General features: G+C 47.1%; 1 protein-coding gene across 2 annotated transcripts in view; it reads left to right on the top strand.

Annotated features, from left to right (window-relative positions):
* The window catches only part of LOC119185699 (uncharacterized), a 45,578-nt gene extending 27,972 nt beyond the window's left edge, over window positions 1-17,606 (top strand). The window contains exons 6-8 of one of the 2 annotated variants that reach the window (XM_037434592.2): window positions 1,049-1,112; window positions 9,047-9,214; window positions 17,244-17,606. In XM_037434592.2, coding sequence (XP_037290489.2) covers window positions 1,049-1,112; window positions 9,047-9,214; window positions 17,244-17,317 — 306 coding nt within the window. In that variant the 3' untranslated portion in view covers window positions 17,318-17,606. The remainder of the gene's footprint in view (window positions 1-1,048; window positions 1,113-9,046; window positions 9,215-17,243) is intronic. The other variant, XM_075881622.1, reaches the window with a different exon arrangement.
* Window positions 17,607-18,495: the final 889 nt, after the last annotated feature.

The raw sequence follows: 18,495 nt of genomic DNA, 5'->3' as shown, positions 1-18,495 counted from the left end.
TGCTTCATAAAGAAAGCAACAGAATACCAATTAAGAAGGGTGTAAGGCAGGGGGACACAATCTCCCCAATGCTATTAACCGCGTGCTTACAGGAGGTTTTCAGAAGCCTAGAATGGGAACAGTTAGGGATAAGAGTTAATGGAGAATACCTTAGTAACCTGCGCTTCGCTGATGACATTGCATTGCTGAGTAACTCGGGGGACAAATTGCAACTCATGATTACGGAGTTAGACAAGGAGAGAAGAAAGGTGGGTCTCAAAATTAATCTGCAGAAAATGAAAGTAATGTACAACAACCTCGGAAAGGAGCAGCGCTTCGAGATAGGTAATAGTGCACTTGAAGTTGTAAAAGACTACGTCTACTTAGGGCAGGTAATAACCGCAGAGCCGAACCACGAGATTGAAGTAACTAGAAGAATAAGAATGGTGCGGAGCACATTCGGCAAGCACTCTCAAATTATGACAGGTAGATTGCCACTATCCCTCAAGAGGAAGGTATATAACAGCTGTATCTTGCCGGTACTTAGCTACGGAGCAGAAACCTTGAGACTTACAAAGAGGGTTCAGCTTAAATTGAGGACGACGCAGCGAGCAATGGAAAGAAAAATGGTAGGTGTAACCTTAAGAGACAAGAAGAGAGCAGAGTGGATTAGGGGACAAACGGGGGTTAAGGATATCATAGTTGAAATAAAGAAGAGGAAATGGACATGGGCCGGGCTTGTAGCGCGTAGACAGGATAACCGCTGGTCATTAAGGGTAACTAACTGGATTCCCAGAGAAGGGGAGCGGGTTAGGGGGAGACAGAAGAATAGGTGGGCAGATGAGATTAAGAAGTTTGCGGGTATAAATTGGCAGCAGCAAGCACAGGACAGGGTTAACTGGCGGAACATGGGAGAGGCCTTTGTCCTGCAGTGGACGTAGTCAGGCTGATGATGATGATGATGATGATGATGATGTCCGTATTGTGTGATGTTGGACTAGAAGTTAGTTTGTTGGTTTGGAAGTTCACCTTGCTGTTTTCAAGACTGCCTGTGTGCTGCTTACTGCAGAGTCCTGAAGAGAAGGCTGGCGACCTTTCCATGGAAGAGATGCACAACAAGCTCGATTGCTCAGGTATGTCATAGGTTTGGGAATTCTAGCTCGAAGCCTCAGTTTTTTTTTTCATGTTGCTGCGATATGCTAGGCTGACCTCTGTAGCTAGGCCTTGTGCAACTTCTTTCAAATAAAATAAAAATCCAGATCACATTGATGGGGGGACTCTAAACAAAAGCGTCCTCGTGTCAGGTCTTATAGCTTATAGCTTATAGTCCTTATAGCTTTTTTTCTTTTTCAAATGGGAAACTGTTCAGCAAATTGTTCCTTGTCCATGAACCAAAAAGCTATCATTAACGGGTATGTGCCACAGAAATAGTGTAAATCCCAACTACTCACCAATGGTGAACTAAAGGTAAAGGCAACACTTAACTGAACAACAAATGGCTGCGAAGCAAGGGCGGTGAGCCAAGGACGAGATAATACTAGGTACTGGGAGAAACGTCGGCAGCTGTTAGAAGGCTCCGAAGTGACGGTTAGTCTACGCCGATGATGACGTGCCCGTGTCGTGTCACTATCTGCGGTTCAAATCGAACTTCTCCTAGCTGAAAATAGACATAAAAACGACCTAGCTAAAGTCTAGCAACAACTTAAAATCAACCTTTTAGCTGCATCACTTATAGCTAAGGCCTATAAAGACGACCTAGGCGCTACCAGATCAATCTTCAGAATCGTGTACGTCCAGTTCTGCTGTGCAAGGCTTTCTGGCTGAATGCAAGCTGTTGCTTTTTTTTAATGTCAAGCATTTCTTAGAAAACTTCGGCGACTTTGAGCGTATTTATCTATCTATCTAGCCGCCTACGACTTTTAGCTCTCCTGGCCGTTTCGATAATGGTATCGATACCAAATTGGTATGACATAACATGACTGTATGGTGAGCATAATTGACTGGTCATAACATGAGAATCGTGACATGTATGCCATGAATGTCATAATTTACATGTCATGGTCCTGCAGCTCTTGCGGTGGTTTCGTTCACATGGCTTGTTGCAAAACTTCTATGGTATGGCATGATTGCACGGCGAACACAAATGACAGACCTTAACAAGAAAAACATGACATGGGTGTCACGTAATAACATGACTACATGCCACGCTCAAGATGCGCTTTCAGGCGTTTCGCTAGCGTCCCATAAACCATATTTGGTATTACAGTGTGTGAATAAATGACGAAGGTATGTGACTGATGCAAACATTATAATCATGAGATGCATGTCATGTAACAACATGACTACATGCCACGCTCATGATGAGCTGGCGGCTGTTTCAGTAGCTTCACATGTACCAAACTTGGTATTATGTGACGTGAACGGACGACATTGGTAATTGACACATCCAAACATGATAATCACGACATGCGTGTCATGTAACATGACTACATGCCACGCTTATGATGCACTCGCAGCCGTTTCGCTAGCTTGACATATGCCAAACTTGACAGATGCTTATGGTGACAAGGGTATGCGGCCGGTGCAAGCATGATAATCATGAGATGCCTGTCATGTGAGAACATGACTACATGCCACATTCAAGGCGCCAATACATTTCAACGCGGTGCACGTGCTCGCCGGCGTTCATTTCAGTGCGTCACGCCAGCATTGCCACGCAAGGCACCGGTCCTGCCATATACTCACAGGTGCGCACCGCACTGCGTTGCTTTGACGCATGCGCGTTTCAGCGCGTCCGGCGTGCCTCCGTCACGAACACAGGGAGACCCAGTGTTGTCTGGGTAACGCATCAGCGCGAAATACAGCATGTCGCATTTCACGCCGGTTTCCGTCAGGCCGCACCGACGGACGCTGGTCGCGCCTGGCGTCAGACTATAGAGCGCTCGCGTTTTGCTAACGTAGCGTCACTGTGCCCAGCCTGCCCGCGCGTCAACGCAAAATTGGAGTATATTGGGCCCTTCATGATGCAGTCGAGGCCGTTTCGCTAGCGCCACATATACCAAATTTGGTGTGATGTGACGTCAATGGATGACGAAGGTATATGACTGGTGCAAACATGATAATCATGGGACGCGTGTCATGTGAAAATATGACAACATACCACGCTCCTAGCGTGCTCGCGGCTGTTTCGCTAGCTCCACATATATTAAATTTGGTATCACGTGACATGAATAGTCGACGAAGGTAAACGACACATCCAAACATAATCATGACACGGAAGTCATGTACGGCATCATTTACTTCCACCTCGTAATGTTGTGCCCACTTCAAAGTGACATATCAAAATTTCTCATTCTTGCTTCACATCCCTATTGAAAAAACGCCCGGAATGATGGATTCCACCAACCACCATTTTGGTGGATTATGGCGGTGTAAATGTTGGTGGCACATGATGTATGGTGGCTATCGTGGAGCGGATGGTGGATGGCGCGCTCCAGCCGGCAATGGTGGAGCGCGAATCAGCGCCAGAACCACCGTTACGAGCTGCCACTAAAGAAATATTTATTATTATTATATAAAAAAGAATGTAGCAAGCACCCGTAAAAAAAGAAAAAAAAAAGCTGCGCCAGCGTGGGATTGAACCTGTACCTCCGAATTATGACCTGAGCGCACTAACCACTGCGCCACGCCGACAGATGACGTCACTGCTGTTAAAGAAGTAGTCAACTCACAAAATCACTGTTTAACTTCGGTTTTGTTTTTCATTCACTCGGCAGGGACAGGATCTGCACCTGCTACTAAACTTTGCCCATTTGATAAACACGAACAACTGCTGCCTGTAACAATTGCCACTGCGATAATGGCAACGGTGCTATGTATTTGTTATCATTTACCACCGCAAGAGAAAAAAAAACAACTCAGTGGGCTGAGGAGCTGGTAGAGTTTATCGGTGGTTACTGGAGAGTTTATTATTCATTTCTCGCTCTTTCCAAAGGGCGATATCACTTCAGGCTTTATTACGTTTCTATGCCCATTCGGTATAGATACGCCCACGCAATTGATTTTGATGTTTTTCGCGCAACGTACACCGCAGTAGTGCCAGCGCACCGCTGTTGCTCTGTCGTTAAGAACAGCTACATAACGGCTTGTCCAAAACGAATTCAGTGTGCCAAAAACATTATGCTATCATGTTGGTTCAGTAGGTGTACGAATTGACGTACCTCTGTTCTCACATAAGAGCCAGCGAAGTGCCGGTGAGTGCGACCGGTGGCTGTCGGTGAGGGGAGGCGTACCTTTGGTGGAAGTGCTGCAAGCGCGTCGCATTGATGTTTGTCGCTTCTTGCGCGGACACTTTACACAATAAAAAAGGCTTCATTTAGGTTAAACGATGCCACAGCTGTGCTGTATTGTCATTTCTACTCGTCAAAATTTTGTATTCTGAAACCCTGAAGCGCCGATAACACCTGTACGATCTCGGTCGGTGTGACTAACCTTTGTGGAAATCATGGTTGTAGAACAAAACGGTGAAAGTCGAATTCGCTGGGCCTCATCTCGACGCATGTCGAAAGTTGAAAGTTTATGCGTATTCGCCTGCACTTTGTTAACCTAAAGGTACGGCTCAAACAATGGTTTGCAAGAATTACCAGAGTTGCGTTTCTAGCGTGGCGACATCAAGTGATTGCGCTGTGTTCTGCTCTAACATTGAAAGGGGCAATTGTGAACTGGATCCCATTTATTTGTTGACAACTTCGCGCCGATGTAAAACATTTATTGTCATGCTCACAGTGACAACTTCAGTCTTCTAAGCATCCCAACAAAAAAAAAACACATCGCGGATGTCAAATTAATGTAAGTACGTGCGCGAAATGTAAACATATTCCCGGTCGCATACTCTATGCTCCACAAAAATTGAAGCGTTGTTGACACCATAGGAATGAAAAAAAAACGTACTAGAAAGCGTAATGAGCAGCGTTGGTTTCTTTTGACTGTAAACATATATCTCTGCGCATTCAAGAATGAAACACTACAGATAAGTGATTTCACATACTGTCATGTGCTTTTCATCATGCCTCCGCCATCCACCAAACTTCCATCATGCCCCCGTCACCCACCTTGCTCACCAAGCCTTCCACCAAACACGTTTTGCCTCGCCACCATGAGCCGGCATTTTCCACCATCACCACTATTGGCTCGCCACCACTACCACCATCTGCCACAATTTTTTCCACTCTAGCCGTCATCAGCCGGCATTTTTTACTGTCACCACCATTGGCTCGCCACCGCCACCACCATTGGCTCGCCACCTCCATCTGCCGTCATTTTTACACTCTCACCAACATCAGCCATTATGCCCACTACAGTTTCCACCATATCCACTAATATTTCCACCATATCAACTATTCTTTCCACCATATCCACCAACGATTCCAGCATCCACCAACCCAGGGTTTTCAATAGGGATATCATCGATTCCTACTGTACGTAGGATCTGCCTTTTTTGGCACTTTTTGGCCAGCTTTGACCTTATGACTTTACGGCCATAAGTTTGTCTTACGGAGTCGGCAAATCATTATATGCACCCAGTGTCCATTATAGAGTCATCGACGGGGAAGGGGGGGAGGAAAGGGGTTAAGTCTAGTGTTTTCTGTGAAGCTGATTATCCAGTGAGGTAGTGGCGCCAGCTGATCCGATGAACCAATGTGACGTAGCCTCGAACATTTCAGCCATGCGTTGCTTGCATAAGTTGACAGCAAGACAGTTAAAGTACACTGTACTGTTGTTCACTGTGCTCGTTGGGAGTCCTAACCAAAGGAGCCAGTTCCATCTATAATAGGCGGATTTGGGCTTTTTTGTTGTTGTTGTTGCAGAGCCCGTTGTACGATTCTCTGGTCACCTGCTGCGTTTTTTGGCTTACGAGCATTTTCCCAGCAAATAGGTAGTCATTTTACTGATCATCACAATCGCCAGTACCCCTTTTCTTGATCTCTTTATGTAGTATAGCATTGAAGTTAAACATACATTGATAAGAAAGCGATGTACTGCTTTTCAGAAGTGCTTCCTTTTGCTCTCCAGCTTGTCGGGAGTGAAATTCGGGGAAGTAGGCAGTTCTTGGAATGCAGTATTCTAAGTCCCCGGCAGCCGTTACTGTTGAAAACATTAGTGGAATGGCGGTATATGCATTTCCAACTGAGTAAGGTATGGGGTGCCTCCCCTGATAATTAGGGTGTGGTGACAGCTCTCAAAGTGAAGTCTTGGAGTGTACACCAGCCCAGTCAACGGCAGACAATGGGAAAGCCAGAGACTTCTTTTGCCAGTCTTTTGATGTAATATACTTTACGTTTTCGTGACTTTGTTAGCGCAGCTACACTGCCTGCTGTTGCAACCGGGGTTTGCGGCACCGGAGATCCGGGATCCAGACTTCGAGGCAGGAGGAGGTTGAACTTCGTAGGGAGGGTTTATTTACAATATTTACATGGCACGGGCTCTCTAACCCGAAGCTTTGCATTGAAAGCTCTACATTGAAAAAGGCTGTCTATTGAACTCAGTCAACTACTCTAAGCATCCCGCAAGGGCTGAATAAATACAGTCTGATCTCCCCCGATCTCTAGATCGCGGAAATGGTCCTTATGACACTGTCCCGTAACATGCCGCGCAGCACACACCAGTTTCATTATGCCGGCACCACCCCTAACAAACACACATACACAAACCAAACACAAGTATGGTCCCGGCGATGCTGCCTCCTCTGGCGAATCTTGCTCCCAGCGAGCGAGGTGAAATGTGTTTGTCATCTCGCCGCTCGCGCCGACCACCCAAGCTTTGTCGAACGGCGATCGCGATTTAGGCGCCTTCGAGGGGCCATACCTGGACATCTCGTACTGATTCGAGAGTCGGTGGCTCACCAGTCAGACGCACAGTGTGGTGGTCCGACGTTTGTAATCGGCGGAAGCATGGTATTGTGTCTTTTACCGGGGTAAGAAGACGCCACGTGTCGCCTCTCTGCGCAACACGTGGCGTCAGCGGTGCTCCGTAGTGTAATTTCAGCCGTGCAGTGCCCATACATGGAAACAGCAGGGCGTTTTGACGCTGCTTCTTATCTCCACAAAATGAGGCGGCTGCTTTTCTTCCGTTTTGGCGTCCGCGGCAAAAGAGTGGCCCGCCAAACGCAACACTGCTTTGTTTAAAGATGCATATAGGTGGATATACAATCACAGAACAGCAACTCTCTACTGCATTGAAGCCATCTTTACAGGGAGGACTACATGCGGTTACATTTCAGAGTTGTAATAACTCGGTAACGTTAGATTCTTTGTAATCAATTACATTTTGTAGTTTCATAATATAATCGGTTACTTTTCAGAAACTGTAATATGCTGGAAAATTCAATGACATTCTTGCAATTGATTACAGGTTGTCACATTTTTTTCCAAAATAAACACGTAACCAGTTTTCTACAGCAGCTTTTGTCCTAAAACTTATGAAACTGCTTTGTAGGCCCCCCTCCCTCGTCAGAGCCTTTTTTTCTCACTTTTTTATTGGTCTTACCAGCAACACATTACCCAAAAATAAGCCACAGCAAAGCGTGTCGCTTCATAGAGGACATCGACACTAGCATCAAAGCAGTACTCAACCTAGGCTGGTGTGCATGGTGTTCCTACGTGACATCACCCTTCCCTCTATCGCATGGATTAAGATAGTGTTTAGTGTAGGAGCTTACCTCTTAATGAAAAAAAAAAACATGAAAGAATCGGCAACCACAACTTTGATAATGAACTCTCATTGAAAAAAGCTGTAACACTACATTGTAGCAGCCACGGTAAGCCACCCAGCCTTCACGCAAGCTTCTGAACCTCTTGACCATGCAAGCAGCAATAGTTCGTTGTAGTTTGAGTAACCTTGTGTGCTTGTGTTATGTGAATAAAGTAGTCAAGCAAAGTAATGCAACAGTAATTGATTTTTTTTCTGTAAATACTCAGTTATTTTTGAGGACTGTACTTCACCTCTATGATCAACTGAGTTTTAAAGTAATTGTAATAAGTTACTACCTATTTTGTTCATAGTTCACATGGGTTCTTGAAATCCTTGAATACCCTTGAGTTTCAAAAGTTCATAAAGTATTTTCAAGGCATTGAATGTGGTGGAATTTCCACAAATCCTTCGAAATCCTTCAATTTCTTTTCTTTGTGCTCATCATAAAAGAAATAAAATTGGTAGCTTCTTCAAGGAACCAATACCGTGGATTCCTGGAAACTCTAAAAAGGCAGGAGCAGGAGGAAGAGAAACACAAAAATTAATCTTGCACTCAGGAAGAGGTGCGCAATGCTTACAAAAAAAGGAAAATAGAAGCTGCTGTTGAAGAATTTACAGCTACCACAGACTTGTATGCCGAGAATGCAGAGACAATTAGAGACCTGATGTGCATCAAGTCAAACGTCCTTAGGAAGACTGCCACGAACAAGCAGCAGGAGATAGTGGATATTGATGCGAAAATTAAGAAAAAACAACAAGGTATTGCATAATTTGTTCCATAGTTTTTCCTATTTGAGTGAAAGTTTGCAACTTGTGTCATAGTGAAAGTGATTACCTATGCAAGTCTGAGAAACTTTGATTGAAAGTTGTCTAGTAAGAAAATCACATTGGAGCCATGTTTTCAACATCTGCTCCAGTGATGTTACCCTTTTTCGATCAATTCTAGTTATTTGAAGCCTTCATCTTCTCCTGAACACGTGGTAATTGGGTTTTTAACGGACAGTGTGGTCCTTGAAACTTTGCACACATAGCTTTAAAAGTCCTTGAAAACCCTTGAATTTTTGTCAAGTAAACAACTATAGACCCCGTTTCTGTAACATGTAGAGGTCTGGTCTATTTATTTTTAATAACTTTGCATTGATGTGATTTCTTATACTGTCATATTCGTTCAAATATTCGAAATATGCGAGTATTTGCAAGGGCCTAACGAAGAAGTACTATACTTCTATACCCCTTTCTTGAGCAAATTACAAAAATATAAATTACTTGTGGTGAGCTATACCTTTCGCATTCGACCACTTTTCCGCGTTCTCTGCAGAGAGCTTCTTCGACTTGCCTAAGGAATTCAAACTGGAGGACAAGCACTTCGAGGTGTTTAGGGACCTGCGTGGCGCGAGGCAGCATCTTAGGCGCAGCGTGGCGGTTGTTTCACCGATTCCCCCAGAAATTCCACCCCCGCCCGTGCTGGACTTGGGCTACATGGAAGGTGAGCACTTGAAAAATTACTTTTCCAGGCTGAGTGCTGAGGTTGTTTCAGAATGGAGACATTGAATTTAGTGTCACAGCAAGCATAAGCTCACTCCAGAAATGTCCACTGTGGTAATGCGTGGCTATGCTTGCTTGTGTTGTCCTGGCACAATCACTCTGGGTGATGCTGATGTTGGTGCATGTTACTAAAAACTACCTTGTGTCGTAAAAATGTTACTGCAAATGGCAACCTGAAATGGCAAAACTACTGTGGAATCTCATGGGATCTTTGGCTGGCGGCATCGATGTAGATTTTTGTGCACTCTTGCGGTGCCATACGTTGAGCGGAGCACGACGCGTGCAGTGCGGTTTGTTTGGCTGGAACGGCCACGACACGAGTGCAAGCCACCACGGCACTGCTGAGGTTCACTGTGGAACGTGGCGCGATTCCGCCAGCCTATGCGCGCTGGCAGACGACGCGGTGATGATGCATCATTGTAGGAGAAATTTGCAGCTGGAGCTGCCGCGGAACACGGCTCAACGGGACGGGAAACGTGCGTGCGCGGGCATCGTCCGAGTATGCTCGAACAAAGCTACTTTTGCTGCCAGGATTTCACTGGACACCAATAGCGATGCAAAAATTACCGTAACTCTTGTCGAGTTGGTGCAGAATCGAGGCAGCACAACCTTTTGGAGAACAGACTCACACTTACTGGGCACGTAGCGTGTCGCAAGTGTCTCTCATTGTTTGGTTTTCTGTTGTTTGCTCTCTCATTACCAGTACAAACAGGAAGCTGAAAATTGTCAACTGCGAAATGGCATCTCGCAGACAGCGTTGCTGTTTCAGATTTGTCTTTTGCTTGACACGTTCGTATGGCCCATAGTGAGGCTTTTTATGCTCCTGCCACAAATCTGGCAAGCTCTGTCCGATTTCATGGTGCACTTTTGTGAAGGTTTAGTACATCGCATCAGACATTCGCCTTCACTTTCCCTATGTCACGACAACAGGGGAAGTAAGATACCTAGGAGCTCTTATCATTTTTCTTCCTTCAAGTTTATCACTTGATGTAAATATGTATTAGTTCAGTCTTCTGAAATGTCGAAAGGTGAGGGTGATAGATTAGTGATATAACACGGTCAAGTGTTTCACCTGACCACTCCTAGCTGTCCACATCAATAAAACAGCGGTTTGAGTGCTTGGCAGTTGACCCAAAGGTTGCAGTTTCGATCCCGGTCGTGGCGGTCACATTTCAACGGAGGTGAAATGGTTGAGGCTGGTGGTTGAAATTTCCGCAGCACTCCACTACGTCATGCTTCAAATTCATATCTCGATTTTGGTACATACTGTCACGTGATTACAGAACGACCACAACGTCTGTTCACAGGAGCAGCGCTGGATGTCTAGCCGAACCGAACGTTACAGCACGAGCACACCAACAGTCCTCTTCTTTTTTCACACCTTGGCACATACTCGCATTGGCATGGCTAAACCTCGTTCCATGTCTGTGGCATTACCCCCCTTCGAAAAAAAAGTACCACCCCGATGGCCAATGCGGATTAAAAGGTAAAGTAATCGCGTACACGCACAAAGACGCATGATGAAGCAATGTCAGGTGACTCGGGGGTAGTTGGCTTTATCCATGACACATGAACAATGTCCGCCTGCTGGGAACATCGAGATCGCAGAGTTGTGTCTTCAAGTAGTATTTCGTATTTGACATCGGTGAGGCACCGTAGTACTCTATAAGTACCGAAGTAGCGATGAAGTAACTTTTCCGAGCGGCCCCTTTGGCGAACGGGGATCCACAGCCACACCAGATCACCGGGTTGGTAAATGATTGATTGATTTGTGGGGTTTAACGTCCCAAAACCACCATATGATAAATGACATGGCGATGACGGGAGTTGTACCTCTGCGAGTCGATGCGCCGTTGTTTTCGGATCCGCTTGAACGCAAGCTGGCGGGCCGCGCCGGCAAGCCGGATAAATTCGTTCCCATCAGTAGGAATATCGGTCACGTCAGGCAAGAGCATGGCATCCAGCATCGTAACTGCTTCTCGACCGTGAAGCGACCGGAAGGGAGTGAAACCCGTAGTCTCTTGAACCGCAGTGTTGTAAGCGAACGTTACGTATGGCAAAATTTCGTCCCAGTTTTTGTGATCGCGGTCGACGTACATAGATAACATGCCAGCGAGCGTCTTGTTTAATCTCTCCGTCAGACCATTGGTTTGTGGATGGTATGCAGTCGTTTTACGATGAGCTGTTCCACTAAGTCTCGTGACGTCTTGCATCAATTGGGCTGTAAAGGCTGTTCCACGGTCAGTGATAAGAACTGTTGGCGCTCCATGGCCGAGGACGATGTTGTTGATGAAAAAAATACGCAATCTCTTTGGCGGTGCCTCATTGTAAGGCTTTCGTTTCGCAGTACCTCGTTATATAGTGAGTGGCGACTACGATCCAGCGGTTGCTATCATGTGACTTCGGGAAGTGTCCAAGCAAGTCCATGCCAATTTGTTCAAACGTTTGTGACGGGGGTGCAACGGGCTGCAATAAACCAGCAGGGCACACAGGTGGGGCTTTACAGCGCTGGCAATGATTGCACGTTTTAACGTAATGCTTGACATCCTGGGTGAGCTTTGGCCAGTAGTAGCGAGTCCTAATCCGGGCAAGGGTACGTGCGAATCCTAGGTGGCCGGAGGAAGGCTCGTCGTGGTAGGCAGATAAAATGTCAGCACGTAGCCCTGGTGGAACGACGAGGAGGTATTCAGTCGCATAAGGTTCGAAGTTCTTTTTGTAGACGATGTCGTTGCGGAGACAAAATGACCCTGAACGTGCGAATGCCGATGGTGGACTCGAGCTGTGACCTTGAAGGTATTTGATAAGTTGTCGGATCTCTGAATCATTCCACTGTTGTTGGGCCAAGTGAGATTCACTGACTGCACAAAGAAAATCGCCATCGGTGTCATCGTCAGTTGATGTCGTAGTGAGGGGAGCGCGCGAAAGGCAATCAGCAACAGTCTGCCTGCAGCCCGACTTGTAGACGACTGTAACCTCTAATTCTTGAAGGCGCAGGCTCCACCTCGCGAGGCACCCTGAAGGGTCCTTGAGATTGGCCAGCCAACAGAGGGCATGATGGTCCGTAACTACTCTGAATGGACGGCCATACAGGTTCGGTCGGAACTTTGTTATCGCCCAAATAAAAGCAAGACATTCCTTCTCTGTGGTCGAGTAGTTAGTTTCCGCAGATGACAGAATGCGACTAGCATAAGCGATGGGACGTTCAGTGCCGTCTTGCCACTGGACGAGCACTGCACCAAGACCGATGTTGCTTGTGTCAGTGTGAAGTTTGGTGGCGGCATCTTCATCAAAGTGCCCTAGTAAGGGTTCACTCTGAAGGCACTATTGAAGCTTGGAAAAAGCGGCTCTCTGCTCTGGACCCCACACAAAAGGAGCATCCTCCTTCTTTAAACGGGTAAGGGGTTCAGCGATGTTGGCAAAGCTCTGAATAAAGCGCCTGTAGTAGGCGCAGAGACCCAAAAAACCGGCACAAATCCCGTTTGTTCGAAGGTGGAGGAAATGCAGCAACGACCATGGTCTTTTTTGGGTCTGGTAGAATATCGTGACTGATAAGGTGGCCGAAGAACTTCAGTTTTTCGTAGCCGAAATGACACTTCTTCGGTTTTAGCAATAGGCCTGCGGATCGAATAGCGACGAAGAAGGACTGGAGTCGTTGTAAATGTTGCTCAAATGTTTAAAAAAACAACGTCGTCTAAATACACGAGGCAGGATTCCCACTTCAGACCGGACAGGACTGTGTCCATCATCCTTTGGGACGTTGCCGGTGCAGAGCACAATCCAAATGGTAACACTTTGAATTCGTAGAGGCCAACGGGAGTTATGAATGCTGTTTTTCCCTGTAGTGTTCATCGACCTCGATCTGTCAGTAGCCGTTGCGTAAACCCTTTGATAAAAAATATCGAGTATGTCGAAGTCGATCCAGTGAATCATCTATGCGTGGGAGAGGGTAGACGTCTCTCTTCGTCACCTTGTTTAGTTTGCGGTAATCGACGCAAAATCGAAGAGTGCCGTCTTTCTTTTTGACAAGTACGACGGGTGACTCCCATGGACTATTCGAGGATTGGATGACGTCGTCGTCGAGCATCTGTTTCACTTGAAAACGTATTGCCTCTTGTTCTTTTTGCGACACGCGGTCGGCGTGCTGTCTCATAGGCCGTTCGGTAGGCGTTATAATGTGGTGCTTCACGGTTGGGGTCTGCTTGATTTTGGAGGTGGACGCAAAGCAGTCACTATACGTACGTAAAATCATGCGTATCTGCTGCTGCTGTGCAGAGGATAGCTGGCAATTCACGTCAACTGTACTGGCTAATGCAGTGTTACCTTCGGCAGCAGCGACAATCGGAGCGATAGTGGAACATTCTTCGTCATCGATGGTTTCAAAGCTCGCGATCGCTGTTCACTTTGCCAAGTGTTGGTACTGGCCGCCAAAATTCGGGATCAGAAGCTCAGTCCTCCGATGTTTCAGTTGTACGATAGCGCGCGCGACACAAATGTGCCGAGCCAAGAGCACCGAGAGGTTAGTTTCCGCGATGCCACTACTCTTGTTGTCACAGTCGCTCTCCACAGTTACCAACATACTGGCTCGCGGCGGAAGTGCGATAGTGTCATCAGCAATTAGAAGTGTTGTGATCTGCGCAACTGCATCCTTTTTTAGGGCTGTATGGTCGTTGGATAACGTTATGAGCAGGTAGCGAAGGTTAATAATGGCTCCATGCTCGCGAAGAGTATCCATTCTGAGAATCAGGTTTTGGGAGCATTCGCGCAATACAACGAAGGAAACAATGTACGTCGTCTCACGAATTCGGAGGCGGGAAGTGCACATTCCCAGCGGTGTCAATAGGTCACCTCCCGCAGTCCGGAGGTTGGTTCCATGTCCCCAAGGTGTCGTTGCCTTTCTTAACTGTGCAGCGAGGTCAGCGCTTATAACGGAATAATCGGCACCCGTATCTACCAGAGCGGTCAGCGGGTGGTTGTCGACAAGGACAGAGATGCGAGCAGATACACGTTTTTCGTCGATGGCACACGTCGGTGAAAGGATATCGTCGGATGTCGGCAGGCAGATCGGGGGAGGGTCTTGTAACGGTCGATCAACAGCGGCCTCACCCCCAGATGTCGCTGTTCTTAGTTTCCCCGGCGCGGGATTGTGGATCTAGGCGATCTTCCTGCAAGGACGATTGTTGGCCGGGTGACGTGGAACGCCGTGGAGACGGTGAGCGGGATTGGTGACACGGAAGGGTTGAGGATCGTTGGCTTGCCAAGTATTCGGCGATAGCACGGGGCCGCTCACCATCTCTGGGTCGACGAGCATCCGGACGAAAGCCAGGAAGACCCATGTGCCTGTATACGCACTCACGGTAGATGTGACCTGGTTCCCGACAGTGATATCATAGAGGCCGGTTGTCGGGAGAACGCCATACACTGGATTTTCGTGTAAGGGGTGGGTTGCCGTACTGCGGTGGTCCTGAGTAGAATGACGGCGCCGTCTGCAGGGTGGACGGACGGAACGGATAGCCAACAGCTGGTGCAGGAGTACGTACTGCTTTGGCGTACGTTGATAGCGGAGCTTTGGCTGGACACGGGGCCGCCAAGGGTTGGACTTCGGCTGCACGCGGGAGTCGTCACGGGGTGCAGCAGCTGCCGGACCTCTTCGCGAACGACATCCGTTAGAGCAGCAACATGAGGTGGAGAAGACACCACGTTCAGCTTTTGCAGCTCCTCGCGCACAATACTGCGCACGAGCTCCGTCAGGTCTCTTACAGTCGTGATGTCAGGTGTTGGCAGGGCCAACGACACTGACGAAAGACTGCCAGGACGCTCTTACTGGTACGAACGCTGCCTTAGCCTTCTCTCCATTGTCGTGGCTTCGCGGAGGAAATATTCTACAGTGCTGGGAGGGTTCCGCACTAGTCCCGCAAACAGCTGCACTTTCACTCACTGCATTAGGAGGCGCACCTTCTTCTGTTCAGTCATTGAGGAGTCAGCTCACCTGAACAGCCGCGATATGTCCTCAACGAACATGGCAACACTCTCGTTCGGACGCTGGTTTCGGAAATTGAGGAGCCGTTCCGCTTGCTCCTTTCGGTCAGAGCTTCGGGAGGAATTCCGCAACAGGTTGCGAAACTCTGGCCAGGTTGTCATAGTGGCTTCGTGGTTTTTGAACCAAGTGCGTGCACAGTCCTCGAGATAAAAGTAGACATACCGAAGCTTTCGCTGCTCGTTCCGCTCGTTGACGCTGCCGCAACGGTTGTAGTCGTCAAGCCAGTCGTCGACATCCTCGTAAGGGTCACCGTGGAACGGCTTCGGGGTTCGCGGGGCATTGAAGAACCATGGACGAGGCAGCATTGATGTTTCTTGGGTTTGCGTTCCCGCACTAGCCATAGTACTGCAGAGTTGTGGAAATGGTCCGAATTCAGGAGGTAGGCCTAGTTGTCGCCTGCTACGCAGTAGGTCAGCTGGTTCTTCCAAGTCGCGGCTAGTGTCGGGACCTTGCTGCTGATTGCAGTGCATACAACACTACCCAGCACCTCCACCAGAAAATGTCCCATGTTTACAGAACGACCACAACGTCTGTTCACAGGAGCAGCGCTGGACGTCGAGCCAAACCGAACGTTAGAGCACGAGCACACCAAGAGTCCTCTTCTTTTTTCACACCATGGCACATACTCGCTTTGGCATAGCTAAACCTCGTTCCATGCCTGTGGCACTAAGTTCAAGATTCTTCGTATTATTACCGTGACCATCTCCAGCTAATCCTTGGTAGTACACTTTATTTGTCCCTCATTTAAAAAATTTGTCACGAACTTATACCTACATGTGCATGTCTCGGTTCTTATCACAATATGCATCCTGTTCATTATACTTCCATGAGAGCAAAGGCATCTAGAACTAGAATCTGGTCCTCTTCAACTGCGTCTTTGAAGCCAGAATTATGCCTTCGCATTCCAACAGAGTGACATGATTACTATGGTCACGAGGTCAGTGGCATTATATAGGGGTGTGATACAATAGAAAGTGTCACATTGTGTGTTACACTGAAGAAACGCCTAAATGAGCAGGAACGCCTAAATAAAAGCTTACGGCGGCGATAACGCGGGTGTAAGTTGTCCCTCATGCATTGTCAGAACAAGGTGTGAATTGTGATGCGTTGTCTTGTCAAACTTCTGTGCTTTATTGTGAGGCATACCATATTGCGAGGCACACCGTAAAATCTGATTCTATGTTAAAAAGCATTCTTTAGTAAGTACATGAAATTACGGCGTAAGAAGATATGTTTAATTATTAGTAGAAGGACTTTAAATAGTACATGTACAATTTGCTATTAGTGGTATTAACTGCGAGGCAACGAATGATACACTATTTTTGATGTCGATTCCAGAATATAACACGTTGAGCCACTCCGCAATGATAGGTATGTCTTCAGAAAAGCTTACTTTCTGCAAAAATACGTGCGCGTTGAAGAGAAATAATTGATTGATTGATATGTGGGGCTTAACATCCCAAAACCACCATAAGATTATGAGAGACGCCGTAGTGGAGGGCTACGGAAATTTCGACCACCTGGGGTTCTTTAACGTGCACCCAAATCTGAGCACACGGGCCTACAACATTTCCGCCTCCATCGGAAATGCAGCCGCCGCAGCCGGGATTCGAACCCGCGCCCTGCGGGTCAGCAGCCGAGTACCTTAGCCACTAGACCACCGCGGCGGGGCCGTTGAAGAGAAATGAAATCTCTCTCTGAATAGGGTGAGGGTTAAATGAGTCCAAATCTGTTTTTATTGCTCTTTCATGGAAATGTCTTGTCCTGAAAGGTAGACATTGTGCCTGAAGGAGATATAATGCAGCTGACTGTATGGAACACCTTATTATAAAACATGTCACCCCGAGATGACTAAACTCTAATTTAGCCTGAATCCAAAGCTGCGAGTAAAATTTTCTTGGTATGTGCTCATTCTCATCCACCATTTATACAGATGACTTTGTGGACCTGGAGGCAATCGACAAGCCTGTCCCACAAAGCGTACTTCAGTTTGTGCCTCTGGACTGAGCAATTTCCACGTCTGTGCCTTCAATCTGCGACTGCCCACGTCTGTTCCTGGTCAACTGAGCTATGTGCAGCGTGCACTGCTTTCAAGTCTTTATATTTTTTTCTGTGAGAGGCAGCACATCATCGGCACTCCAAGCATTCTGCAGCAAAGAAAATATAATCTGACAGCTTGGATTGTGTGCTGTGTCTGCCTCCTTACCTTTTAGGTGCCTTCTGACCAACACTTTGCTGTACACTTTACCCATAAGAACATACCAGAACAGAGTGTAAATAAAGTGTTTAAAAATTATGCAGCGTACTCTGTCCGAATTGAGGATCACCTATGCGAGAGGTACTGGGATCGATACCCGGCACCTCCACCAGATGTCACGGGGTCATGACGTGGCCGAAGACAGGAGACTTCGTGTTGGGATTTAACTGTTTATTTGGGCGAACCTGTGCCCGGTAAACGGAAAGTCCAATTACAGCAGCAGTCTCGCACAGATAGCAGTCTCGGACTGATAGCGGCGAATGGAGCGTCAGCCTTCGTTCAACAACTGACAAGCGGCGAAGCGTGTCGGCATTTATACTCTTGCCGTCGAATGTTCTAGCGTTATCGCTGGCGGTGGCGTAGGTTCCAGAACAATCTGTACCGTTCGCGCAGTGGGAGTGATCTTATCGAAATGATCTACTACAGTCCGGAACCTTCTCCAAAACTGCAGGCGCGGTTTGCGCTGAGAATCGTGTGGTGTTTTGGGACGATAACAAAAACTTGGGAAATGGAACGTGGCAATATGTTTAAAGTCTTTTCCCTTTATAGAAGATCTGTAAAACTTACTTTGAGTGAAAACACCTTTTCTGATTTGCATGGTTAATAATGCAATAAAAGTTTATGCAACATCGGCGTAATCACAGTGTTCGCCAGATTGACAAATTCACCTTTACTGACCTGCATCGCTATCCAACCATGGTGAAGCACTCCTTGAGCTTCTAAACTTGTAAAGCTGAGAAAGATCTCGCCACTTGTGGGTCCCTCTACTAGTTAACTTTAGCTTCTATATTATAATAGTAGCCATCCAATTTGACAAAATGTTTATTCAATTAAGCTTCCATGGCATTAGTGGCATCCAGCTTTCTGCCTTATCCCTCATGGTAGCTTTCTGCCATGACTCCCCTTGATTTCAGTCTAGGAAAGACAT

Source organism: Rhipicephalus microplus, chromosome X (genome assembly GCF_043290135.1).
Source record: "Rhipicephalus microplus isolate Deutch F79 chromosome X, USDA_Rmic, whole genome shotgun sequence".
NCBI lineage: Eukaryota > Metazoa > Arthropoda > Arachnida > Ixodida > Ixodidae > Rhipicephalus > Rhipicephalus microplus.
This window is presented reverse-complemented; position numbering and strand designations above follow the sequence as displayed.